At 51.0% G+C, this 26,726-nt stretch overlaps 1 protein-coding gene across 2 annotated transcripts; it reads right to left on the bottom strand.

Annotated features, from left to right (window-relative positions):
- Positions 1–949: 949 nt before the first annotated feature.
- KPNB1 (karyopherin subunit beta 1) lies at positions 950–26,182 on the bottom strand. Of its 2 annotated transcripts, XM_055697507.1 has the most exons (22): positions 25,870–26,180; positions 25,550–25,608; positions 22,121–22,303; positions 20,499–20,699; positions 18,706–18,858; positions 17,535–17,594; positions 17,125–17,214; positions 16,608–16,718; positions 15,026–15,127; positions 13,608–13,832; positions 13,012–13,203; positions 11,604–11,734; positions 10,235–10,382; positions 9,835–9,906; positions 7,285–7,429; positions 5,511–5,593; positions 4,806–4,913; positions 4,404–4,547; positions 4,196–4,301; positions 3,743–3,857; positions 2,952–3,113; positions 950–2,297 (listed from the first exon to the last, which is right to left on the bottom strand). In XM_055697507.1, coding segments are annotated over exons 1-22 (2,631 nt in total). In that variant the 5' UTR covers positions 25,910–26,180; the 3' UTR covers positions 950–2,296. The 2 variants fall into 2 exon arrangements, with proteins under 2 accessions (XP_055553482.1, XP_055553481.1); XM_055697506.1 differs by lacking the exon at positions 950–2,297 and having other exon boundaries at positions 2,948–3,113; positions 25,870–26,182.
- Positions 26,183–26,726: the final 544 nt, after the last annotated feature.

Here is a 26,726-nt window from a genome sequence, read left to right as displayed (position 1 = left end):
CCACACAGGACAGAAACAGGTAGCACTGAGGAATGATCAGATTTCTTCCCTCCACGCCCCCTCCCCAACTTCAGGAATGGCTTTTTCTTTTTTTTATATTTTTTTTTTTTAGGAAATCCCACCCCACCTCGAGAAACAAAATAAAAAGAAAAGGCATTACTAGAAACGTGACCCAGGCGCCTCTCCCTAGTCCGTGCTCCAGAGCTGGCTGGCTCTCCCAGTTCACAGAGCTCCTCCTCTCCTCTAAACACCTGGGATTTTTTATTTTATTTTATTTTTTTTGTACACTGGTTCAAAGTCGGCACTTCGACTGCAATCTGAACCCAGCACTGAAAGGCACATATCTGATACCCTGTACAAGAGCTATTGTGGATGCTGCAGTGCAGATGGGCAACGAAAGTGGATTCCATTTGTCATGGATCCTAGGATCAGACCGGGAAAAGGAAATCGGGGAATAAAGCAGATCCTTGCCTGCTTTTTAGAAAAGGAAAAAAAAAAAGAAAAAAAAAAAAAAAAGAAAAAAAAAAAGAAAAATGGAAAAAAAATACTGGCTAAGGTTTTCTACTCTCCCTCCCACAAGCAGCTTTTAAAAATGCCCATGTTAAACTGCAGATTCAAATGCTGGTAATATCAACAGCTGCATTAATAAAAATGAAATGAAAAATAGTCTCAAAACCCTGCACCTCCTCCGTTTTTTCTTGGCTTATTGCTGACAATCTAGGATAAGCAAGGGACCGTTCCTCAAAAGCAAAAGTCTCATTTAAGAGGAAATGAGAGATTCTGATCCTTCATGTGAAAATAAAGACGTTGCATGACTGGGGAAGCAGCAAACAGCCAATTAATTTCCGAGTTGCCCATCAGACTGTTACTACTCTATTGAAAAATAATAATAAAAAAAAAATTAATGGGTTCCCCTTTTACTGGAAAGACCAAGAATACAAAAAGGAAGTATTGGGGAATGTTTGACACCATTTTATTAATCTTCAACTGCAGTGGAAAAATATAACCTTTTACAAGTGCCGTCTTGTGTAAGCTCAAGTCAGTATATATATATTTTATATAAATTTATTTTTTCCTTTTTTTTTGTTTTTGAAGTGCAGCAAGAGACCAATACCACATTAAATTTGATCAAATAAAGAGCACAAAAGGCCAAGCAGTTTCCAAATGGCATTTTATCAGATTTTGTTTGAACATTGAATTTATCCTCATTTTGCAATCCAAAATATTACCTGAAGTTTTATTTTGTTTTTCAACTCTTTGGCACAATTTTTGTGGGTGTTCGGGCTGCTACAGTACAAGTCAGGAGAGATCTTTCCCTTTGCGTTCTCACTGCCAATTCGGAGCACTTAATGTTTGTTTGTGTTTGTTTGAAGCCTGAAATCTTGTTAGACAATTTATTTCTATTCCCTCTAACGCAAGAGTTTTGTTTTTCCCCCATTTCTACATTCACAGTTGAACAATATTAAGGAAGGAAAGGCGCTTTGATGAAACGAGATCATGAAAAGCGTCACTCAGAACGGGAGCTCTGAACATTCGTCAGTGTTTCCCTAAAATAAAAAGCCCTAAAGAGCGACTTTCCTTTTTTTTTTTTTCTTCTTTTTTTTTTTCTCTTTTTTTTTTTTTTTTTTCCTCTTTTCTTTTTTACATCTCTTACGCTGCATCAGTAGACTGAACTTCGGTTAGTTTATGAAATGCAACAGCTAACCCTTTTTTATTATTATTTTTTTTTTTTTTTTCTCGGGAAAAGATAAACTGCAATGACTTGAAGTTGAGAATGTGGATACCGCCTCATTCACACACACTCACTCCTAGACTGAAAATCCTTCACCCCCTCCTTTTATCCCATGCACCGACAGCATCGTGTGGCAAAGGTGACGGCAGGCGGCTGGAGACCCCGGCTCCGTCTCTCTCTCCAGCAGCCAACACCAGACCTCAGCCCAAGAGCACCACAGCTGAACCCAGTTTTCCTCTCCTCCAAACCGGCCGCTCCCCCCTTCTGCGCCGGCCACGACGGAGAAGCCAGTCCTGGTCTGTCGGAAGAAGAGACTCGCTCGTGACTCGGCCAGGGATCGCTCGCTCCCTCTTCCCGACGGTGGCCGACGGCAGGTTCCCTGCGCAGGTCAGTGCTGCTGCTGGGGCTGTGGCGGGATTTTCAATGTGGTGTGTTTCAAGCCTCACTCACTCATCCTCTCATTCCCAAACATTCAGCATCCGTGCACACTCCTCACTTCCGGGTTTTTTCAAAAGATTGGAGATTTCCAGTGGGGGTCTCGGGTGTCATCCCAATGGTAACAGATCTGCAAGCAGAAAGGGCTCATCAAACAAGAACCCCAACACCAGGAAAGCCCACGCCGGGGAGGTCGGACTAGCAGAGAGTGGGGAAAAATTGACTTTGCAGAAGAGAAAGGACAGGGGCACCGAGGAGTTTCTCGGGAGGGGGCGAGGAAGCTGGAGCAGACACACCATCACACCCCCCCCCCCCCCCCCCCATCTGCTCTTTTTAAAGGGCGCTTCGGCAGAACCACAGAGCATCTCAGGTGGGAAGGGACCCCTAAGGACCACCCTGCCTCCGCCCAGGGCTGGCTCGAACTAAACCGTAAGGCTGAGAGCATCACCCCGGCGCTCCCTGGACTGCAGGTAGGACCGAGGAGCCGAGGCTTGGACTCCAGCGTGCCTGGAGGAGCGCAGGACGCGCAAGGGCGACGCACCCCCCGGCGCCAGCCGCCCTCCCCTGGGCTGCCCAAAGCCAAGCGCCTTCGCCGCCTCCCTGGGGCTGGTGTTTGTTCTGATCGACGGGGCTTGTTTACAGCAAAATAAACCCGACCCAACCTTCTAGAGAACAAGGCTTTTGTGCGGCGGCTCTCCCAGGCTCAGGAGTTTAGCCGATTTTATAATTACGCCACATGAAAAGGTGGGTGGGTGTGTAAAAAGAGGTGGGTGTCATCCCTTACCAAGCTTGATTCTTCAGTTTTCTCAGTTCTTTAGTTGCCCAGGTAGCAAGGGTTTTTGTTTTGTTCGTCTTGGATCTTCTTCCTTCAGTTAGCAGTTCATGTATCATGGGTCTAGCTTCTACTAATTTCAGTACATCTTTTCCAAACGCTGTACACAAATCCCTGAAGAAGAAAGAGAGGCTTTGAGGCTGAGCACCACAAACAGATGTGCCAGCACCACTCCGATCGGCTCTTGCTAGCAAAAAGAAATCTGACTCACAGCTAATGTCCTTTTTAAAATGCTGCATATGGTCACTAATTTCAGCAGGAGGAGAGCTGAACAGTTCTCTGAAATTGTGACTAACCGGAGACATTCAATCTCCTGTCCAAAGACCGATGTCCCCAGTGTTGCCCGTCAGCTCTTCCTAAATTCAATAGAAAAGATTAAAACACCCTGACCCGAGTTCCTCCGCACCCAGGGCATCGAGGGTGGGGTGTTTTGTTTTTAAGCCCAGGTCATCCTGGAAAAACCCTAGATCTGGCCGGGATTCCTGGAACACACGTCCAACTTTCACTCCTACCTACTGGTTCTCACCCTGTCAGCTGAAGGACCCTCACCCTGCGTGACCGCTTCACACCTTGGGTTAAACATCCAACACCAGACCAGGTAAAAAAACTCCAACCTGATGTTAAACGCTTCAGACAGTCATAAAAACGCAGCCTCAAACATTTAAGGCAGTTGTACAAAGATTTTTTTTTTTTTATCTACCTAACGAGCCTGCTGTCGGTTGAAATCAGATCAGGATGCTTACCCTATGAGTCCGGCAGCACACGCCACTACTCCGTCGGTGTGATCCTCATCTCCAGCGATGTGGTCGATGTAAGACAGAATAAATTCTACTCTGGGCTGCACCAGCATCACGTCCGCTGAAAGCAAAGAGCTTTGTCAGAGCGGGGTGAAACACGGCTCATGCCCTTCAAAAGGGACCCCAGCCCACCCCTGGGCAGGCAGGATCGGACCCTAGGCAGGCTCTTGGAGACGGGGAGGGGAAAAACTGCCAGAGGAAGAGGAATCGTAAGCGAAGGGCTCTAAACCCACTCCCTGCTCACAGCAGCGGAACATTCACACCCACACGGATGGGAATACACGAGGATGTGCCCATGGACGTGACAACAACCGTGAAGCAGCTCGTCCAAGCAGAGTTCTTCCTACCTCCCTTTGTCATTTTGGGCACAGAGCCGACACAGCAGCACAGGCTACTCACGATGGACGTTTTCTTGGTCTCCTTTCAGTCCCTGGATGATGCCGGTGTAAGCTTCCAGGCAGCCCTCCCTCAACTCGTTCAGGTAATCCACCATGTCGTAGTCGGACTGGGAAGGCAACGGGAGAGCATCCTGCAGCAACGCCCCGGCGGCGCGGGCACAGCCCTCGCTCGTCCGGGATTTTCACGGGAGCGTGCCCCGGCGGCTTACCTTATCGACCTGCGCCTGGGAGGCCTGCTGCAGGGTGTTCAGCACGACGTCTAGGTACTTCTTAAATTCTCCTCCGATGGCAAGGGCGATATCGCCAAACACCGAGAGGATCTGAGGCTTCACAGACCGATGAACGTTTTCGTTCTGGAAGAGATTTCAGCGCCCTCCAGTTGGACTTCTTTTGAAGCGGGAGGGGGGGAAGCTAATACATCAAGACACGGACTTGAAGTGTAAATCCTTACCCCCAATAAATCTGGATTCCATTCAAATAGTAAGCAAAAAAGTTGTCAAACACAAGATCTTCAGAGCATGCCTAACACTTCTGCTTCTCCCACCTCCCACTTTCTTCTCAGTGTGCAAGCCAACTGTTACTAACTGGCTAATGAGAAGGTAAACACTCACCCCCAAGTTCTCCAGGAGCAGCTGCATAACCTCGTCGCAAAAAGGCAAGATGTTGGATTGCAGGGCTCGGCACAAGTCACCCACCAGGCCCACCGCAGCCAGACAAACCTGCAAACAGAACAGCAAGAGAGACACCCACCCAGTGAGTCAGGCCTCCACGCTCCATCCTCAACAGCTTATTAAAGCACCAAGCAATGGTGCAGCCATCGCACCACCAAGAACAACCACCCTCATCTCATCTAGCTGACGAGTCCCTGCTTCGTTTGTGTCACACAGCTGCAAAGAGCTTCAGCCAAGGGGGAGGGCAGGAGATCCAGCCGCCAAAGCGACAGGTCCCCGCTCTGAACAAACGCTGCCAAACGCAGCAGCCGGGCGGTCTGAACACCCACCCCTCGCCGAGCGCCGTGCCTTGGCCTTCTAAAGGAACCACAGCACCGGCAGCCACCTCTTCCCTCACCGAGGCCGACTAATATGCAGCCACCGTGAAAACCAAGGTGTCACGACGAAAGCCTTCCACTAATTAAACAGAGCAGAGACTGAATTTGCGCATGTGGCCAGTAATTAGAGAAAAGTCTAGGGGGCTCTGGGTTTGGTTTCATCACCAGAAGCTGTGGTGTCTCACGGATGCACCTGCTGAACCCAGCACCTGGGAGCAGAGAAGGATTTCGATGTTGTGAGCACGGGGCTGCCTGGTTTGACCTCTACCTGGTACTCGGCATAGTTCTTCAGTCCGATGCCAAGGAACGGTTTGAAGGCATCCATGTACTTCAGAAACTCTCCACCTAAGACTGTGCAGGGAAAATATTCTAGTTAGAAGAAAATCCCGACCTGTGACATATTTGCTGGAGTTCCACAAGACAGAAGCCCACCATTCCATCCCACCCAAACCCGGTACCCGCACCATCCACAGAAGCACAAGAAATTAATTCTCCACTAGACACCACGCGATGACTGAGCGTTAGTGAAACGTGTCCATCTGGACTAAACGTTTGAGATGAAATCGCTCGATTCCTTGCAGGCCTCTGAAGGCAGACACCCCCCTCCTGCGCTCAGAAAGGACGTTGAGATCTTCCCAGCTGCGCAGACCCGGGAGAGGGATGTGGCAGCACACTTCTGACAGCGCCCGGTATGGTTACGTTGCACCCAGCTGAAAACTCTACGCCTTTTCACACGGCTTTATGGCCACAGCATCTAACATCTTCCTTCTGGAAAGAGCTGCTCGACCTCGTTAGAGCCGCGCAGGTCACGCCCGGCGCTCTGCGGGATGTTTCCATTTAGGCAATATCCAAAGTAAAATACTTCAGCTCCCCTCCGCCAGCTCCTACCTCCTCAAGTCACTTGCATTGCCAAGACCACGCACGCAGCCTTACCTATCCCAAAGCGAAAAGGCTTGTGTCCCAAGAGGATACACAACTTTCACTTTTACTTGCTGGTGGGCTCACAACGATCCCACCCAGCCTCCTCAGGCAATCCCCCTGAAGGCTGCCCGGGTACCCACCACGGGCTGGCTCTCCGGCACGTGCTACTGTTGGCAGGAGCCAACTCCAAAATGCCAAAATTAAACTCTGCCACAATTACAAGGTGCTCCGTGTCCTCAGCAATCAGGCACGGAATTGTCCAAGGCCAGGCTGGACGCGGCTTGGAGAAACCTGGTCTAGCAGCAGGTGCCCCTGCCCAGGGCAGGGGGCTGGAAGCAGGTGGGCTTTAAAGGTCCCTTCTGCCCCCAACCATCCTGTGATTCTACCAGAAACGGGTCCTGTCACCTGCCCAGAGCCCCGCAGGCTAGCCAGGGTAACAGCCTCAGGAAAAAAGGAGGATTCAAAGCAGCATCTCTACAAACTCATCTCCCTGAAGGCCATTTCCAAATCACGCACGGCTTTCATCGGACAAGGCAGGAGCGTCAGGCAACGAGCTGACGTACAGCCTTCCAGCGGCGCCTCAGCTTTCACACGTGCGTCCCTAGAGCTCCGGATGACGCCACTGCCACCAGCCTCTAAACCTGAACCACCGAGCTCAAACTGCCTGGACCATCACAGCCCAAAGTGGACTTCCTTTGCCTAGCCCAACCCACTCCAATGCCCACCACTGCTGCTGTGACTTCTTCTAGGCAAGAACGACGACTGTAAATCCGCCACTGACCAAACTGCCGTGGGTCACAGGCAGCAGCGAGCACTAATCGTTAAGATAACGTTGAATCCGTCCTGCAGCACCACGAGGAGACCAGGTCCCCGTCGGGCTTGGCCCTGCGCAGTGTTTTTTTCTGGCAGAATTTGCATCGTAGCTACATCATGAACCACAACCGACCCATCCAATCACCGACCGCAGCCTAGCCCAGCCAGCCAGCCTCGGCTCCACAGACGTGGCGAGACGTGTGGTCACAACTGTTCCTCAAGGAAAACCAGGATAATGTTTTTCAACGTGTTTTCAAGCGGAGAAGGCAGCGAGGCAGCTCTGCCTCGCCCCGCGGCACAATACTGACCTTCCACCAGGGTGCTGACTGCCATCAAGGCATCCTCCTGCACGCCCCCTGAGCCCGCTGTGCTCTGGAACATTCTCAGCAGAGATGCCATCACCACATCCGAGATCTGCAAAGCATCCTGGTGCTGGACCTTCCGGAGGACATTCTAAGTGGGAAAGGAGAAAAAAAAAAAAAAAAAAAAAAAAAAAGTATTGTCATCGCTTCCATCTATGCGAGGCTGGCTCACGCCTTTACATCCCCTGCGCTAGCTCCGAACACTCGTGACCACGTCGGGCTGCTAAAAGCGAAGCTGCTGTTTGAACTCTGTGGCTGCAAAAATATGCTTTGTCAGTGCAAGCGCAGAGTCCCATTCATTTTAGCCGCATTCAATTTTCCAGCTACAGAACAAGCTGAATCCACCTTTCCTGCTGCATAGGCTATTCTCCAGGCTTTCCATTTCTAAGCTGGCATTAAATGCGACCAGCCCAAATTTGGCCCCATTAAAAAAAAAAAAAAAAAAAAAAAAGCCCTTTTCCATCGCAGCAACGTGACTGCGATCTCCGGCTGCCAAGTATGGGTTGCACATAAGCTTTGCTTCTAAACCACGGAATTAAAACTTCAGAAATGCTGCTTGTTCAACTCCGACATAAGCGTGTCCTTACCGCTAACTGCAGTCAAACCTCTCCCAGCCAGGATGAATGGAGAATAAATTAACATACTACCAACGCAAAATACGTTTACAGGAACATGTTTAGCACCGAAAAGCAAAACTGATTTCTGGAGAGAGCAGAGGCAGTTCTTACACACTTAGACACAAGCAGAGCAGGCTGGTGAGCCCACATGTGCTCTCTGTTACAGAGCAGAAGGACCACAGCAGCATCCCCAGGCGAGTTTATCCCGAGCTTAACCTACGCTCTGCTCCCACGGCACAGCTCTGACCATCCCCTTCCAGCATGTGAACTAGAGAACACAGCTCTGACGGATCCCGATTTCAAATAAATTTGCATTTCCTATGAAACGAGAAAGACTGATTGCTTAACCTGCGGAGGAAAATAATGATTTCAAGTCTGCTTCTTCGAACTGAGTCACTCCGAAGAGATTGACTTTGACTGTTTAAATAATTGGTCTTGATTTTCTCATTCCTTTTAAAGATTAACAAATGTTTTTCCTCTGGTGGATGTTCAGAATTTTATTTCCAGCAGAAGAGGAAAAAGTTATGTAACAAAATAGTATATTTGACTATGTAACACCAAAAAGAGTCTCTCTGCTGGCTTCCGCCGAGTGGTACTTAAGGATCTGCTGCAACTAATGGAAATACTGACGGTTCGGATTTTGCAATAATGAAAAACCACAACGTTTACAAATTAGAACTAGCAGTTTAATTCCACCTGTCCTACGCTTCCGACAGGCAAACAACGCCGTCCTGAAAGGATCAGTGATCACGCTGGGCCAAAAGGAGATTCCAGTATGGAAGCCTCCGTGTTAAAGCCCATGGAAAGGCAGATTATTCCCATCTACCCATTATTTGATAAATTATCCCCAAAACCGGCGAGTGGAAGGAACTGCTGATGCCGTGGGCTTTTGAATGAGGAGGATGGAGTTAAAGGTGTCTCAAAACAACCTGGAGACAACCCCCCGGAGACCTCCTAACCTCGCTGAAGAGGACGGGAAGCAAACCCAGGTACAAACCGGCTGTTGTCACCTGTGGGCGAGGAAAAGGCTCTTGCGCCTGGGCTACGAGGAACGGCAGGGAACCGCAGCGAACAGGCACCCCCACCCCACCCCCAAAGGGATAAATCTGATAGAGGGAAGTGCTCTGCCCTGCTTTTATTTCAGGTTACACAGCGCTCCGGTTACACCTCCAGAAGAAAACACTCCTTTCTTCCCCGAGCTGCGCTGACGCTGAACCTGCGTCTTATCAGAGTTTTAAAGCTCGTCACCGTTAATAAGCTAGGCATGACAGCACAGGAGCACCCCTCCTGCAGCGCAGACAGGAAAGCCTCAGCATCAGACACCACGTGAGTTCAGAAAAGGCGAGCTGAGGACTCGCCTGAGCAGTTTGGGGGGCCAAAACCCCCCAAAGTGGCTGTTTTGTAGGAGTAAGGGGAGGAACTGCAATGCGCTGGCACTCCGAGTCACAGGGGCCCTTCATTACCAGCTGTTTAATTTCAAGGGCACTCAGTGCATTTTAATTAGTGCCGTTTTAAATAAGAACACCAACCACAAGAGGCAGATGAACAAATTAAAGCCATTATGGAGTTTTTTCGTCTGTGCCAACCAAAGTGATTGTTCAGCCTGTAGCCACCTAAGAGCCAATCTGAAGGCATATACAATCTCTACCATGCTGCATATGGTGTTCTTTATCCATATTGCCCTAAATTTCCCGAGTCCTGTTCCACTGAAGCCTTCTGAACCTTGCATCACCTCCTACACATCAGCTGGGACACAAGATCCAATTTTCTTACGCAGAGCTCGTCAACAGGACCACGACTGCGTCCCCAGGGGCATAGAAACGTCTCGAAAAAAATCACCTCTCGCCCATACCCACGAGTGCAGGAGATGGGAACTTACCTGTAGAGTAGCACAAAGAAGAGACTGAAGATCATTGAACTGGATTCTGTCAGAAGTGCTCTGGATATGAGACTGAAAAAGAACAAAATGCCGCACGTGAAAAGCCTGCACCATGGTCCGTGCAAGCCCAGCAGATTTTGATGGCACTAAGAGTTCCAGAGATTCAATTCTGAATGTTTCTTCCAATTTAAGACAAGAAGTGCTGTTCGGAAACTTATCTACCTATCGATATAAAAAAACCAAAATACCACCTTATACCATACTATACGCAGTCAGCGCCAAAACTTTTTTTTTTTTTTTTTTTTTTTTTTAACCCCCCTACACCAGATAAAGCCACCACCACACCTGAGTTTCCTCAACCTCCTCACCGTAACGGGGGTTTACAACCCCGTTGCCTTACCTCCATCTGCAGCACTTGCTGAAGTCGTTCCATAATGACCAGAGTTGTCTTTTGGACAGCAGGGTAACAGTCCTTGGCACTGTTTTTCACTATTTCCATCAGAGATTCATATGCAGAACTCCTCAAGTTATTCTGGTGTCCATCAGGCCTGTAACAGAAGGAATACATTTGCAGCTCCCAGTGCTCAAGCTTGCTTAGAAACAGAGATTTTATTTTTTTTTTAGTAAATCGGTAACAGCTAGATTTTAGTGTTGTGACAAGCAGAAGCACTTGCACGCCTGTATTCCAAGACTTGAAAGTAAATGAAATTTGTGAAGCCACTTTTGGAACATTTTTTTTTTTTTTCCATTTGCTGTTAATAATGACTTCCAGGATCTTCAGGCATCGGCAGCAAGTGCAGGAAGAGAAAAAAAAAAGCCTCAAAGCCACCCCTCCCCTGCCTGGGAGGAGATGGTCTCGGGAGGTGAGCAGCATACATTACACACCGCCATCCCTCCCAGCCGTCAGCGAGGGTGTCAAATTTGAAATAAAGACAGCTGAAATCTGCGCTAAGATGACTGATGGGCTTCAGAGCCTCGAGCTAGACACCACGCTGCTGGTCGGATGTAAATTAGACGGGAAGAGTTTAGACTTTGAACCGTTCAGACAGGGACACCGCGTAAGGAGAAGGAGTCCTGCAGCAAAAGGCTTCAACAGGTGCCTGGACTGATCCAAGGATTGAACTCCGAGCTGTCAAGATGTATCCTGCCTCGAAGGTCGCATAAAACTTCAGTATTACCTTTAGTTTTTGCAGCTGCAGAACTGAGATAAGTATTTTGCCTCATCTCTTTACGCTTCAGTTTAGTTGGGCAAAGGAGGGTACCCAGCCTAACCGGGTCCTCATCTCCTCCGGGAGCAGCCGGTGCTGATGGGGTGGATGTGACGCTACAGCAACAGCCACGGCGCGGAGCAAGCACAGTAAAACAACTGGACGATACGATTTGGATCGTCCTAATTATGTCTTGCTGCAATTCTGATTATCCAGCGGCCTCCTAAGCCAACCTGGAAGAGGCTCTGACTAAATGTGCGTAGCCTTCAACTGTGCTCAGAGGCTTCGAAGTGCAACAGGGAAGGGGCACTCCTGGAGAAACCCCGGACCTATTAAAGCAGGTAGAGACAAACCACCGAGAACTCATCCCGTGTGAACGGCTCCCTTCCCAGGGATTAGCACTCAATATGCCACATGATCCCAAAAAAGCCCGGTTCTGATAAAACACCATTCAGATCTAAGCTGCAAGAGCACCAAGAGCCTGAAGTAATAATAATAACAATTAAAAAAAAATAAATAAAAGCATCTTTGCAGAGCTGAAGCCAGGCAGTTTTGTATTACCTATCTGCAGTCTCCAGAAGTTTCTGAACTATTAGCTCAAACGAAGAGGATAAGCAATAGGTTGCTGGTTCTTCCTGATCATCAGCTACATCTGCAGCTTCATAGGCAGCTTCAGCAAGACTAGAGAACGCCTGAAACACAGAAGCACCGTCGCGATTACCCAGCTGAGTTCACCCCAAAAACACACGATCCAGCCGCTTTCTAACAAAACCACCCCAAAGAAACCCCCCAAACACACGCAGGCTTAACAGCTCCCGTCACCAACAGCTAACTGCCCAGGGCACAGGACTTGGTGCAACGGCGGCCAAATTTTCCCAGATTTCCGAGGTAACGTTAACGGCGAGGCAGCGTTACTGGTCTCGATAACTGGTAGCTGCCAGGATCAAACGGGGTCAGGGGCAGACTGACTGGACCTCACGGGGTACGGACAGCAGACTCTACCCCCTCCCCAGCATCATCACCCTCCCAAGTTAAAATCCCGGTTTAGACAGGGCTGCGGATTGCTCCGCTTCCCGACTGCGGAGCACTCGTAACTGCTCGGAGACAGGTGGCTCAGAGGAGCTGAAAGCCTCCTGACTTTCATTTCAGTCTAAAAAACACATCGCAGTCGTCCTCTTCAGAAGACAAAAGCCACAGCTACGTGGACTTTTGCCAGGATCGACGGATTGGGGAAAAGCTTCTGCGCTGACTAGAAGCCTTCAAACCTCTGGAATATGAAGAGAACAAATTCTCTCATTTCTCAAACTTGTTTTGACACGCAAATACTCATCTCTAGCTCAATTCTTACTGAGCAGCTCTCGTAAAAGGCAGTAAGGGACACAGCCTCTTCACAGCGAAAAATCAGCTCTGCTACTCGGTAGTAGACGTGTATCGTGATGACGATGGGAGTGAAGTTAGCAACCCAGCCCGAGGGACTGCAGCTCTCCAAGTGTACCAAACCAAACCCTCCTGCTCCTCAGCTCGGCCCTGGAACCACTGCAGACACGGGCTTTGGTGATGGAAAACGAGGTGTCTCGTCTCTCCCTTAAGATGAAGCGAACAACCCAGCCGCCCCCAAGAAAAAAAGCTAAACCCCAGCGTGCCTGTTCTGAACAGCCATCGCACCAGTTCGCATAGAATTCTCAAACTGAGGGCAGCTTCTACGCCCAGCGAACATGAGCAGTTTCCTCCTTAAAAAAAAATTAAAAATCCGTTTTTCCCCTTTACTCTTTCCTACCAGAGCCACAAAGCAGCCCCCAGATAATTCACTGTTAACCACACTTGCGCATGCTGGGTGACCGAGCCATGAGTCACCTCTGCCATCCATTTCAGCGTGCATTACACATCCGCGTGTGTATTCACGGATGGGAAGATGAGCTGCATTCCCCTCGGTGCTCGAAACTTCTCTCGGGTCCAGCAGCCGCCTTACCCAGCAGACGTTGGAGGCCACCCTGGGCTCCGCGCTCAGACCCTCCATCAGACACTGCAGCAGTGGAGCGAGGTAAATGTCATTGATGGCAGCTTCGGGAAGCATCTCACAAATCCTGCCCACGGTCCAAGCAGTCGTGTCTCGAACCACAACGCTGGGGTCCTTCATTAATTCTATTAAAGTCGGCATTGCCTGGAACGGAACCGCAGACAGGAGAAAGATGAGATCACGCGCGATATCTGGAAATATGAATTTGCTGCTGTTTCTGGGTTTAGCATATCCCCTTTGAGCTACCGACGGATGGGACAGTCTTGATCCAGTTGAGCTGTTGTTCTGGTATTTTAAGATTCATCAGGTTATTTCCCAGGGGTAAGACTTGAGAACTGAGGCACACGGAGTCAGGCATCCCGTCGCTGCGGATCAGAGCTCCATAACCAAACCACCCACCCTAAGCCTGCCAAATCTCTCTAAAGCATGATCAAAAGGTGGATCCTTTTGCTTTCCATTAAGAACAGCAACGTACAAAGCAGGCGTCCTCCAAAGAAAGCAGAAAGTTTTCGCTCTACAAGCCTCCAAGGGAACGCAATAAATCTTACCTGTATGACTAGTGGTTTGAGCTGGTTAGGCTCTGGTCCTTCCAAAATGCACCCAAAAGCCATCACAGCCGCATCTCTGTATCGCCAATCTGGATTTTTAATGTGTTCTTTAATAAAGGGCAGCACGTGAGGAACAATGTCGTCTTCGCAGCAGGTCGCCAGAAGCATGAGGCAGACACCCGCCGCTTTGCAGGGATTCCAGTCGTCATCATCGTCGTTTTCATCCTAGGAGGAGAGCACCCCTGGTCAGTCTTGGGGAAAATATCCCTTCCCAATCACAGGCAGCAGCATCCTGCTGGATCTACTGCTCCCTTATTACCAAGTGCTATATTTAGAAATTAATTCCGGTCTGGAAGTGCTAGCTACATCTCCGGCAACCCGAGTTACTCGCATCAGCCACACCTCATCCACCCCGGCGTGAGGCTGCTCGCGCTTTTGTGACGCACCGACGCACCTACAGCAGCCTCATGCATCTTCCAAATCTGCTCCTCTCCCATCGAGGTTGGGATTTTGTTCCTTTGATCCATGCCACCGCCTGGCGCAGCAGCCCACTGTACCGGTTAAATAGCTCATTTCCCCGGGTGTTAGCTCAGCCACTTACCAAATTCCTTTGAAGCTGTGTACCTGCCTTCTCTTATCTGTTTTATCTTTCCCCTTTTAACAAGCACTTCAGAACCTCCTGCAATTTAGTCTCCGCATCCGAGCGGACAGGGAAACAATTCCCTGGACTCTAAACAACAAAAACAGGGAAACAATTCCCTGGATTCACTGAGAGGACCGTGCGTTTTCCCAGTTCATTGCAAGAAGACAAATGAACTCCATCCTGTATGGCTTAATTAACAGTTTTATTTTATAATTAGACCTGCTGTAGCAAGCGATTCCATTAATTTTGATTAGACTGTGAAACACAGTCCAAATAAGTCCCTGTGAAGGGTTTAACGGGCACTAAATAAACACGGGCCTCACCGTTCAAGAAGTAAAGCCAAAGAATTCCAGAAATTGGATCTCAAATGACGCAGAGACTGCACGTCGGTTTTAATTTCACAAAGGTTTCATTAGGAATACAGATAACTACCAAACCCCTCCGGAAACCATAAATACAAGCATCTGTTAACAGTATTCAGCACGAAAACGACCCTGCCCGCAGTCTCAGCCCTAAAAAACGATGCATCGCTCGGTCGGTGGTGCGTGATGTGATGCCTTGGGGCAGACCGAGGACCACCACTACAGATGCTCTTCAAAAACGACCCAAGGGGACCTAAAGCACCTTTGGGACCAAGGAGTCACCTATGCAAGGGAGCAACGGCCTCCACTGACAATTTCTTCCTCCGCGCAACAGCAGCATCGCTGCCCCAGAACTTGCCAGCAGGCGCAGGAGGTGGTTTTGGTGGACACGCAGTGGGGATTTCGCAACTCACCTGTTTCGTTAACGTTTGTGTTAGAATCGGGACCAAATACTGTAGCGCTCCCTTCGCGTAAAATTTGCTAGTGTGCTCTGGAGGCCTTCCTTGCTCTGCTGCCTAGAAATAAAAGGTTACAAAATGATGCTCAGTGGCTACATAGGCCCGAGGTCTGAATTACCAACTCCAGTAGATGCAAATTTGTCTTCTGCACACTTTCCTCCCCAGCACAAACCTTACATTATCGTAAGACACGGGAACCTCAAGGACACCCTGCACCCATGCCAGTTAGATATTCCATCAGCAAGTTCAATTTGGCATTCCATACACGTAGAGAGCCCCTCCTCACATGGTACAAATATAAATATTTTCAGTTTGAAGTTATGTATAATTAACAAATGACCCCAAGCAGAAGCAGCAAAAGGTCTGCAGCACATAAACTAGACCTACGTGCTGCCGCCTGTCCTTTTATCCTTGCTATCCTTACTCTTTTGGGCATTCAACATAAATATATATTTAGCCGCTTTTAAAGATGGATATGATTCATCTAGAGCCCTTCAAAGTTTAAGCTATTATTGATCTCTACAGCTAATTTATGCAAACAGCATCTGCATGCAGAACAAGACCCCAAATTCCTCTCCAGCCCCATCCATTGTATGGGATGATTACTTTCATCCTATAATTTTATACTTATAAATAATGTATTATCTAGAATGCGATCAATCTTTTTGCGCACTGGAGTAGGGCCAAGTCCCTCGTGCCTGTAACAGACCCCGTATTTCTTACATGTTGGTGTAACAGAGTCTGCCAGGCCTCCAGGAGAGCAGGTAGTTCAAGGAACGCTCTCCGTTCTGTGCGGTACGTATATCTCCATTCAAGATGCTGTCTTAATGAAGCAACAGCTCAAAGATCTTCAGGATACCGAGAACCTTCTGGTATTATACTATGCCTAGTACACACGCTTAATGCACGTTTGGGTTAACCTCACAGAAGCAGCTCGAGTTGACTTTTGAAGGCTAAAATGGAATCAGGTAGCTGTCAGGTACCGTTTGCAGAAAGCTAGCACTCGGGTGTCACAGCGTGTTCTCATCAAACCTGTCAGAGAAGCTTTATCTCCGGTAGTTTCAATTCCCAGCTAGGCTGGCAGTAAAACCGTTTTGCTCACTTAAAAAGGCAGCTCGTAATCTAGTGAGCAAAAGGGGCTGTATTCGAGCTACACGAAGAACTTTGTCAGGCTGCAGAGCCTACAGAATAAAGAGTCCTTCAAGGGAACGCCAAATGGCAGCCCCTGCGCAACGTTGGCTACGAGCTTTGTGTCTGTGTCACCCCCAGCAGAACCCTGGCTCCGACAGCCGCCAGGACCCCGGTGAGCAGCTACAAACCCAGGCGGGTGGGCTTCCCGCAGCTGGGGGCTCAGCTTCTGTCACAGCCATGCGTCACGTCGCATCGGAGTGGCGCACGGTGCCCCGTCACGGACCCAGGCGTGCCGCACGGGGGGCTCTGATGGGCTCTCCCACACCATTCCACTTGGGAGAGCAGCAGGACTTCTGCATGTGGCTCGGCATTCCCAAAGAGAAGCTCACGGGCGTTTGGAGCTCACCTCGGACGCCTCTATAGCCAGGTCCATCTCCTCATCGCAGACGTTTGACCAGAACTCTATCCCCTGGAGAGCCACCTCATCTATGTCACTTTTCATTGCTTCGATAGTTATCTTGAGAAACACGAAAGCAAGGAGGGGGAAGAGAAGGACATTGAACAAGTTATTTCTCCTGAAACACGTGCCCCAACTGACAGGAGATTCAAGATTGCCTAAAATTGGATGCCACGTTAGTTATTGTTCCAAAAACAATCTCCTCATCTCGAGGTTTACCAGCCACCAGCACCCCAGGAGGGCTGCAGAGCCAGTCAAGCAACCTGCACTGTCCTGACTTTGGGAGTCTCAAGTCTGAAACCCCGATGTTGGTTTTATGGATTTTGCTAGGAGAGGGATTCACAGCGTGCAGTCGCAGCCGAAGAAAGAAGAACAAACCAGGATCGAAAGAAACTTTTCCTCTGACATTAGGACAAAGGAGTACGGGGAGATCAGGCAACCGCACACGAGAAACCCGAATACTCACAGCAAAAAGCGCAGGACCCATGTATGTCTCCATATACTGATAATAAAGGGACATTATCTTCACCAAATTCTGTAAGGCAGCCACTCGTACCTGCCAGAGTAGAAAATGGATCAAAGACGTGACCTTTCCGAGCGCTTTCAAAACCAAGCAGCTGAATAACCCAGCCTTCCTGCTGATTTAGTTTCCTCCTTACCTAGTAAGGTCTTTCATACGTGACTTAAACCCTCCTAGTAGTTTACTGCTTCTAACTTTACAACCCATTTTGTTTGAGCACTTACATGTGCACCAACGGTTTAACAGAATTACTGTTTATTTCAGGTAACGCTTTTCAACTGTTTGTTGATGCTGGAGGTTCTAGCCTGGATCCCCAGAAAGCTGCAGCGGCAAATCAAGCATTTAATTTCACTCACCCTCGTATCTGGACACTGCGTTGCTTCACAGACTACTTGCATAATAAAGTGCCTTTCAGACTAGAAGAAGAAATAAAAGAACGTTAGAACTGCCTTACAAAAATCATTAGAAGTCCTTGCAAGTCCTCCTGTGGAGGGTGGACTTTGAGCCTGGACTAAGACAATCGCTCATGCAGCATTTCTAAAGATCAAGGAACGGTACAGGTACTATTCACTGCAGTATTTTAAATAATTTCTTCTCCAAGAGGAGAATCCCAAGCTTCCATTTTAAAAAGCCTTAGATAGATACAGCAGACCTAAAGACACCAGCTTTTTGGGGGGAGAAGAGAAAGCCCTGCTGTTTCCTGAAGTATTTCAGGAATTGTTCAAGAAACCTCAAAGCTCAGTCAGGACATAAATTCCTTGCGGGGCCGTACCTGGATACTTGCATTTGGGTAGGAAGGAACAGACTTGGGCCCAGGTTCTTTACGGTCCTGCAGCCCCACAGAAATCCACTCCGAATGGATCGTGCACCTCCCACCTCAAACTCTGAAAGACTCTAGCGGATCCCCATCAACCTCCACTGAACAGTTGACCAGGGAAAGGTGTCATTAAAAGACCTTCTTAGCTGAAGGCTCAACATTAATTCCATCTTCCCCACGCTCTCCCTGGTAGAGACCCAGAGGATAGACTTAATCCAAGAAAAAAAAAAAAAAAAAAAAAATCTATTGATTTGTCTGTTCTGAAAAGACCCTGGTTCTGAGGCCCCTGCTCTGAAGACTCTTGCAGGCCTTCCTCCCCCAGCGATTTTCAGAGGCAAAGTTAAATCTGGATTGCTGCCACACCACTCGAAAGAAAGTGCTGATCCAAGCTTGTGCTCTTACAGCAGCATTAGGGTTGAGTTTGATTAGGAAGCAGAGCGTCTCATAGGCTAAACTCTAAGGTCAGTTCAAATTTAACCAAAAAAACCCAAAAAACCCCAACTCAACGACGCTCCCTTTCCATTGATGAATCTCTGAAGATTCCCACAGCGTTTCTCCACCACCACAAGAACATCCCGGCTTTACAGAAATGAATCCAAGTCTCAGTTGCAACAGAATTATGCATCAAAACTCAGCGTGGTGCATGATTTCTCATCATAGACCGTGGATTCAACCCTGGAGTTTTAGGTCAAGAATCGGGACCCCCTCACCTCTTTGTCAAAGTTTGCTTTGGTGAATTCCAAAGAGTTCAGGAGTGCGTTAGTAGCTGCTAGCTTCACATTGTTGCTGGGCTCTTCCTTTCTCATTCCCTGGATGATGGCTGTCAGGATCTCATTGGATTTGTCCTGAAGCTGCTCTGGATCCTAAAAGAAGCGTTGATCGAGTTATTTGCCAGCTGAATAGCCTTCTCCACATTTTAAAGCACTAAGTTGGATCCTGAAATCTACAAGTCGAAGTTTTAAGACGTTAAGGCCAAGAAGCCCTTTGTTCACTGGCAGGACCAGAAGACAACTGCAAGGAATTCGTACACCATTCCACCTCTACAGGTTCTGGGACAGGGAAGAGGAGACTGAACTGAGCGCAAACACTCCAGACACTCAAGGTGTCCATGCCAAATCAATGCCACTGTCCCAAATAACAGCCAACAAGCTCTAGACTGCTTGACTTCATTCCATCAGGAAGGTAAAACACACGTGACTCATTTCCAGCTCCTTTATACGCTGGGCAGAAGCCCATGCCAGCAGTTGTGGTTGAGATTTTTATCGGTAAAGTTGCCAATTTTTTTAGATCTAGGGCAAAACCACATTGCTGGGACCAGCAGCAAGGACAAGGAACTGTTAAGCATGTATGGCTTCAAGAATAAAGCTGGGAACATAAGACTAAAGATTAATTTTTCTTGGTGGTGAATTTAAAAACCGCGAGATGCCCAAATAACGGTGTTGTTACATCAGGATTTATGCAGCAGTAGGTTCCCAAACTCCCGTCACAAACTGTATCACAACGTGACTAACAAACGACAAAGCTCCAAGAGATCTTGGTTACAAAACACCCAACCAGCAAGCCAGGGTATCCAAAACTCTGGAGGCCAAGGATACAAACCACCCGAAGAAACACGGAACACGCGCTCACGCCTTGCCCAGACTGGCTACAAACAACCTGGAGCTCTCCCCACACGCAGCTGGGGAGCTCCTCTTTTATTCCATCCGCCCTTCCACGAAGCAACCACCCCCTCCCCTCAGTAAAACCAGTCCCCTGCAGCCTGATGAAAACACCAAACCGAATGTTTCTCTTTCTACCTCACTACGCCGGAGGTTCAACCAGCGACACATACGTTCTCCCAGGCATTCAGTGGCACCAACAAAGCAGCAGCCACTTCTGTTTTCCAGTGGTCAGGCAGCGCACAGGGTTTTTGCATGGAATCTACACAAGACACTTGATGCAACTCAGGGCGATGCTGCAAGCTACGCTGATAGAACCGCGAGACCTTTTGCAGAAGGTGCCTCAGAGCTCAACATTCCTGCCCGCGCATCAAAAATTCCTAAATTACGAATAAAGGGAGTCCCCACGCAAGACGAGGGGAGCTGTCGGGCTTCCCCAACACAAAAAGGAATCAAATGATTATCACTCATCACATTTGACACAAGTGGACGTTCAGCCGAAGTTTTACAACAGCAGCCCTCACCGTCACACGGCCGCAGCGACGTATAGATTTAAATCTGCACCTTATGGAAGGTGACCTGGATTTCAGCTGCGAAAGCGGGTCAGTCCGTTCAGACAGCATCCCCGCGCGTTTACTGCCCATCGCTCTGCCAGCACAGAGGCATCCTCCGGAGAAACATTAAAGGACAGCCAGAGGGAAGCATCAGAGCCTACGGGGCGTAGAGGTGGGAGAAAGGGAAGGCTGGAAGAGAGAACTGTGCTGGGGAGAGGCTGGGCCAGCACTTAAAACGTGCTCAGGATAATACTTAAAATGTGCCCACCATAACACGTAAAATGTACTCACGATATCCTGACAGATGTATCCAATGGCCTCCAACGTCGACTCTTTCATGTGCTCCGTACTGTGCTGGTTCGTAACGTTCGCTACCAACTGGGGAATGAGTTCAGGCCACTGATTCATGGGGATCTCTGCGCAGGCGATGCCGGCCACACACTGCGAGGCTGAGCTGGGCCGGTACGTTTCTGTCCCCAACGTTTGCAAAACCTGCGGGACAGATCAGCAGGCAACGGTTTGATGTCAGTGACCGAAGGGAAACGGGCGCTGCCTCCCCACCGAAGCCTTCGCTCGGTGTTACCCAAACATGACCCCTCCCCAGTAAAGCAATTTGGTTTTCTGCTTTCTCCTGCTGCAAACACAGCCGTGACCACGGGCAAATCATCTCTGAAATGAACGTGGCCACGGCTGCCCCTTTCAGGAAGCCAGATACAGCTGTGCCATCACACGTCCTTCTACCACATCCTTTAAATCCCGGACACAATGCTACACGCCGTAGCGCACAACGATGACTCACCCAACAATTCCTCCCCGCTCATACTACAAAGCAAAATTGCGAAAGCTAAACAAACTATGGTTTAAAAATCCCCCTCCTCAAATACCGGGCTGTTTATGCCAAGATAATCTGAATAGGGCTGAATAATTTCCTTTCATTTTAATAGCAATCAATTAGAAGAATGGTATTTTTTGGGGGTATTCTTCAATAACTGTTTCTTAAAAATATGGAGGGGCGTGCATTTTTCAGCACTGCCAGTTATACGCCTTCATTTTCCATATATCCACTTAAATACCGTACTCCTATTGTTTCTTGACAGAAAACAGTAATGAACTGGTTTTGTTAGCACCAGTACCCACCACCACAGCTCCCATTCACAGTGTAAGTTGCCCCTTCGCTATCACCACCATGCTTGCCCCACCTCCTTCTGCTAGCTGCAGATTCTATCAACAGAAAAAATATATGTAAAGTGTGCAGCCAACTCATATCTCTTTACAGAATGCTGCACACCTTTGCTCCCCACCAGCCAAAACCCAGCAAGGCACCACTTCTGCCATCGCAAATCCTGAACGTCAGCTATCCAACAGCACAGGATTCATCAGGCAAATTCCCCAGCTGCGTGAAAATTCAAGAATATCATTTCCCCTTTACAACTTGCAAATGTTTGACCCTATTCTACTCGTAGAATTTGCTAGGTCTCACGTAAACACGTGTGTTCGGACACAGAGCACGCCTCAATGACGTTAACGTGGATTGTGAAACAGCTGGGGAAGCTGTTTGAGTATAGGAAGAAGCCAACCCCAGCTCAGCTGCCATCACCCCATGGGGAAGCCGTGCCCATCAGCTCCCACAGCTGCACAACTATTCGGAGGCTCCTTGTAAAAGCCTTTATAGGTGTGGACTGAAAAGCAGCAGCCTCGTACCCGCTGCCATGCTTTTACCCCGATACATGCACAGAGGAAACAAGCCACGAGCACCAAAGCGCCCAAGCAAGTGCAGGTGATGCTGCTTGTGTCAGAAAAGGGAGCAGCCAGCAGAAGACCCCTCGGGTGGGAAAGGATGGGCGCGACGTTCATCGCTCACCGCCCCCCCGTGAGCAAGCGACAGGCGAAGAACCTGAAATCACAAAACTTACGTAGTTCTTTACTTCCCTGCGGGCGTTGGCGTCGATGGCGAGCCATCTCTGTTGGTACTGAGCCTTGATGTCGGGGTCCTTGGATGTCAGGGAGTTCTTGATCTGCAAGCCGGCCGCCACGCGGGCAACCTGGCTGTTGCCGGGATTTGCCAGCACTCTGGACAGTTCCACCAGGAAGGTCGGCTGGGGAGAGAGCAGGGCTCAGCGCCCACCCCCCTGTCCCACCCGCAAGGGGACAACCCCCTCCCCAGCCACCCATCGAAGAGCCCGTGACCCACGGGGAGCTCCTTCTCCACCAGCCCGACAGCAAAGCGCCGCCGCCGCGCAAGGATGGCGGCTCTATCCCAAGATTACGGGCGTTAAGCTCCTAATTAGAACCGCTGGAAGGCAACGTAAGTAGGCACTGACTTTGCTGGGTCTTTTTTAGCTTATTCGAGAGACTGTTACCTTCCGTGCTCCTGCCTGCTTTAAGGATTCCTTTAAATAAACTGCTGGGGTCATATGCCAAGATATGTATTTTCTGGATGGATATCAAGCGTGGCAAAGGGTAACTCTCTGCCACCTACTTCCTCGCTTCACAGCGAACACCCAAACCACCATCCAAGTGAAGTCAGACGCTCCTCTGGCGTGTTACAAATAGGTTTGCAGGATGACAAACTCCCTTTTCTGCATTCAGAGGTGCACAGACATAGATGAAGACGGCTCCCCGCAAAAAACGGGTCCACAGGGATAAAAATACCTGACATCCATGCCACTTGCTTTTGGTGAGAGCTAGTGAGAAATGCCTCCGCATTTAAACCCCTTCCCGATTTGACAGCTTTACATTTCAGAGGCTTCCGCTGGGTACAAGGCACAGCTAAAGTTTCAGCAGCGAAGCATTTCCATTTCGCTGGCCCTGGGAAGCGTCTTGCCGAATAAGAAAACCTTTCTAGGAAATAGTGGAAACAGCTGCACCGCTTTCAAAGCCATCTCACACCAAGCAGGAACACAGTTTTCCTGAAAACGTTTAATATATAGTCAGACGTAACCCACGTCTATAGCCTCTGTAACAACTTCAGACACATAACAAAGCTTTTAGGGCACCAAAAAGCCCTTCCTAAAGCTAACTCCAAGCCCTTCCTAAAGCTAACTCCAAGCCCTTCCTAAAGCTAACTCCAAGCCCTTCCTAAAGCTAACTCCAAGCCCTTCCTAAAGCTAACTCCAAGCCCTTCCTAAAGCTAACTCCAAGCCCTTCCTAAAGCTAACTCCAAGCCCTTCCTAAAGCTAACTCCAAGCCCTTCCTAAAGCTAACTCCAAGCCCTTCCTAAAGCTAACTCCAAGCCCTTCCTAAAGCTAACTCCAAGCCCTTCCTAAAGCTAATTTAACTTTCAAAAGCCCAGCACCCTGCACTCTGCGTATTTTGGAAAAGCTGGGCTTGATCATTGAAAAAAATTTTTACTTGGGCTATCCATTGCTCTTCAACATGGAAATTGCAGAATTTGGAAACAAAAATTGCAGGACCACTTGAAGTGATGGGTGTAGGCTGTTAAAGACACTGATATTTTAATGCAATAGATAAAACCCTACAAATATACCACATGAAGCCACTTCCCAGCCATCAGGATTGCTCATGTTTTATACACCGATTTTAATGAAAGTGGGGAACCATTCAAAAAAAGTTCACAGGACATAAAAATGTTGCTGCCACCTTTGAGAAGAAAACTGTACTAAAACGCAAAGGTGAAGAAGCGTCCTTGGATTTCTCACTCATAAATTAGCAATAAATAAATAAAAAAAAAAAAAAAAAAAGAGTGTCTTTTCATGGAGCTTTAAGAATAATTTTAGCTAAAACAAGAGAAGCACCACATTAAGGCTTCCAGCCTTGAGACTCAAAGCAGATGCAGATGCGTACGACCTCAGCTCCCACACCCACAGAAGTGTCAATGAAAATCTCAGAAAAGGGTCTAAATTAACAACGGGGAGGAGGAGGAGGATGACGAGGAAGAACAAGCTGCTCTGCAGACGCACCTCCATCAGCTGGGAGGTCGCTCCCAGCCCTGGGCGCAGAACCTCTGGCTTGACCCCGTACCTCCTACCCCTTCCCACCCACCACAGACCCGGGGGGGGTGGGGTGGGGGGTGGGGAGCAGCCCCCAGCCCCACACCCTGACCCTCCTGCCTCATCCTCCTGCAGCGCCAAGCCCCTGAGCACCCCTGCCACCTGCGGGGAGCCCCTCAGCCCCTGCCCTTCCCGAGGTGGGACCGTCCCAAATCCCACCAGGTCACATGCAGGTCCCAGCACAAGTTCCGCTGGCTGCCCCGACCTGCCTCTCGCCAGGCTGCAAGTCTAAATGAAATTAGTGCATCCTTCCTGCAGAAATTAGTGCATCCCTCGACTCAGGATGATGAGCAGCCCGAGCACATCGCCCCGAAACTTCACATGCACAGATCCAGGGGGCTTGTTGGGGGGGGTGGGGGGGGGTGGGGTGGGAATTGTGAGATGTAAGAAGCAGAAATTTAGGGAATTTTGACTCAAACCCCAGGTTTAGCACAAAGGCTCCATCAAACCTGATACCAGGGGACATGGCACACCCCTGAAAGCGGAGCAATAGGAATAAAGGCGCCGTGACCCCCCCCAGCCCCGCGGAGGATGCCCGTGCTGCTGGCCATGGAAAGGTGAGTGGGAGACCCCCATGTCCCCTGCACCAAACCCAGCCCTGGGGCAGCTGCAGCACCATCACACCTTGACTAAGCAAAAATCTCCCTGGATCCCTGCGAGCTCAGCACCACCACCCCACCACCCCCCCCCAAACCCCGGGGGCACCGGGGGGAATGGGTTGGTTCCCCCCCCCATTATTTTATTTTTTTTTGCTTTTTGGGGTTTTTGATTTTTTTTTTCTTTTTTTTTCAATTTTATTTTAAAGCGGGTGACGAGGAGCACCGCATGCCCAGCGGCTGCCCAGCAGGACCCCCGCCTCGGGCTGCGCGCCCCCCCCCCCTTCCCCTCCCCGCCCGCCGCCCCTGACCTCCCCTGACCCCCCCCCCCTCCCCGGGCCGGCGGGGCTCCGGGGCCACCCCCACCCCCCAGCGGCTCCGGGGGGAGGCAGCCGAGCCCGGGAGCGGGGCCGGGGGGCGGCAGGGCCGGGGGGCGCGGCAGGGCCGGGCGGCGCCCGGGGCAGCGATGGCCGCGGCCGCACATGGCCCGCGGCCGCTCCCGCAGCCGGCACCGCCCACCCGCCCGGCGCCGCGTTCCTATTGGCTGGGAGGGGAGGAGGACGCGTTGTTATTGGCCAGGCGCGGCGGCCGGGCGCGGGCAGGGTAGGCTGCGCTCCATGGCGGTTCGGCCTGGCCGGGCGGGGCGGGGGGGGGGAGGGGAGCGCCCGCCACCGGCCCCGGCCCCGGCCCCAGCCCCGCCGTCCCCGGCCCGGCCCCACCGCCCCCGGCCGCTCACCAGGTTCTCGATGGCCGCCTGCTCCAGGAACTTCTGCGCCGCCTCGAGCTCGGATCGGTCTGCGGTGGGGGGGGGGGAGGGGAACCGGCGTCAGTCAGCGGGAGCGCAGGGCCCGGCCCTCAGGCCCCAACGGTAGCACCGCGGCCCGGCCCGCTCCCCACTCCGGCCCCGCTCCCTCCCGCCCCCGGCCCGGCCGCCCCGCGGCCTCCCCGCCGCCCACGCCCTGCCGGGGCCTCAACCGCCGCCTCAGGGGTACGCGGCCCCCGCCCCGCCCGGTCTGGCCTACCCGCCCCCCTCCGCCGGCCGCCGCCGCGCCCTACCCGGCGAGACCGTCTTCTCCAGGATGGTGATGAGCTCCATGGCGGCGGCGTGGCGGCTCCGGCGCCGGCGGCGGGAGGCGGGAGGGAGGGGAAGGGGGGGGGGGGGGGGAGCGGGGCGGGCCGGAGGAGGGGAGGGAGGGGAAGGGAAGAAAGCCGGGCCTGCCCCGCAGACGCGGGAGGGGTGCGCGGCAGCGGCCTGGCGGGGCGGGGGCGGCGGCGGCGGCGGCTCCTGCTGCTGCGGGTGGCGGAGGGAGAAAAAGGGGCCGCGCGAACTAGGAGGGCGCGCGCGCGCACACCGAACGGGGCGGACGGCGGAGGGATACCATCCGCTGCCCGCCGCCCCGCGCCGCCGCGCTCATTGGCTGACGGCACCTAGAGCCGCTCGCTCTGATTGGTGGATAGGACCGGGGAGCGGCTATTGGCGGGGAGCGGAGAAGGAAGGACGGGGATGGGGCTTCCGGCGGCGCGCGCGGTGATTGGGCGGTGCCGGGAAGGGCGCCCCGGCGGCGGCCACGTGGGGGCCGCGCTGCGGGCGGGGGCGGCACCGGGCCCCGGGCCTGGGCACCGCGCTGTCCCCCCATCCCACTCCCCCGGCCCGCCGCGGGGGGCCGCGTGCTGGGCCCTAGCCGGGAGCGTGGAGCCCCGGGAGGGACCCGGCCCTGCCGGGTTTAACGCTCCGCCGTGTAACGGAGCGGGGGGGAAGTAACGGCGTCCCGCAGGAACCGGCGCTGAACGGTGGGGACGGGACACCGGTGACAGCTTCCGCCCCCCCTGCGAGGCCCCGGTGGCTGCGGCGGTACCGCCGGCAGCGTCCCGCGTTTGTGTGTATGCGGGGACCCCCTGGGGCGGCGGGGACC

This window comes from Falco cherrug, chromosome 20 (genome assembly GCF_023634085.1).
Source record: "Falco cherrug isolate bFalChe1 chromosome 20, bFalChe1.pri, whole genome shotgun sequence".
In the NCBI taxonomy this organism is placed as follows: domain Eukaryota; kingdom Metazoa; phylum Chordata; class Aves; order Falconiformes; family Falconidae; genus Falco; species Falco cherrug.
Note: the sequence above shows the minus strand (reverse complement) of the source record. Positions and strands in the feature narration are given on the sequence as shown.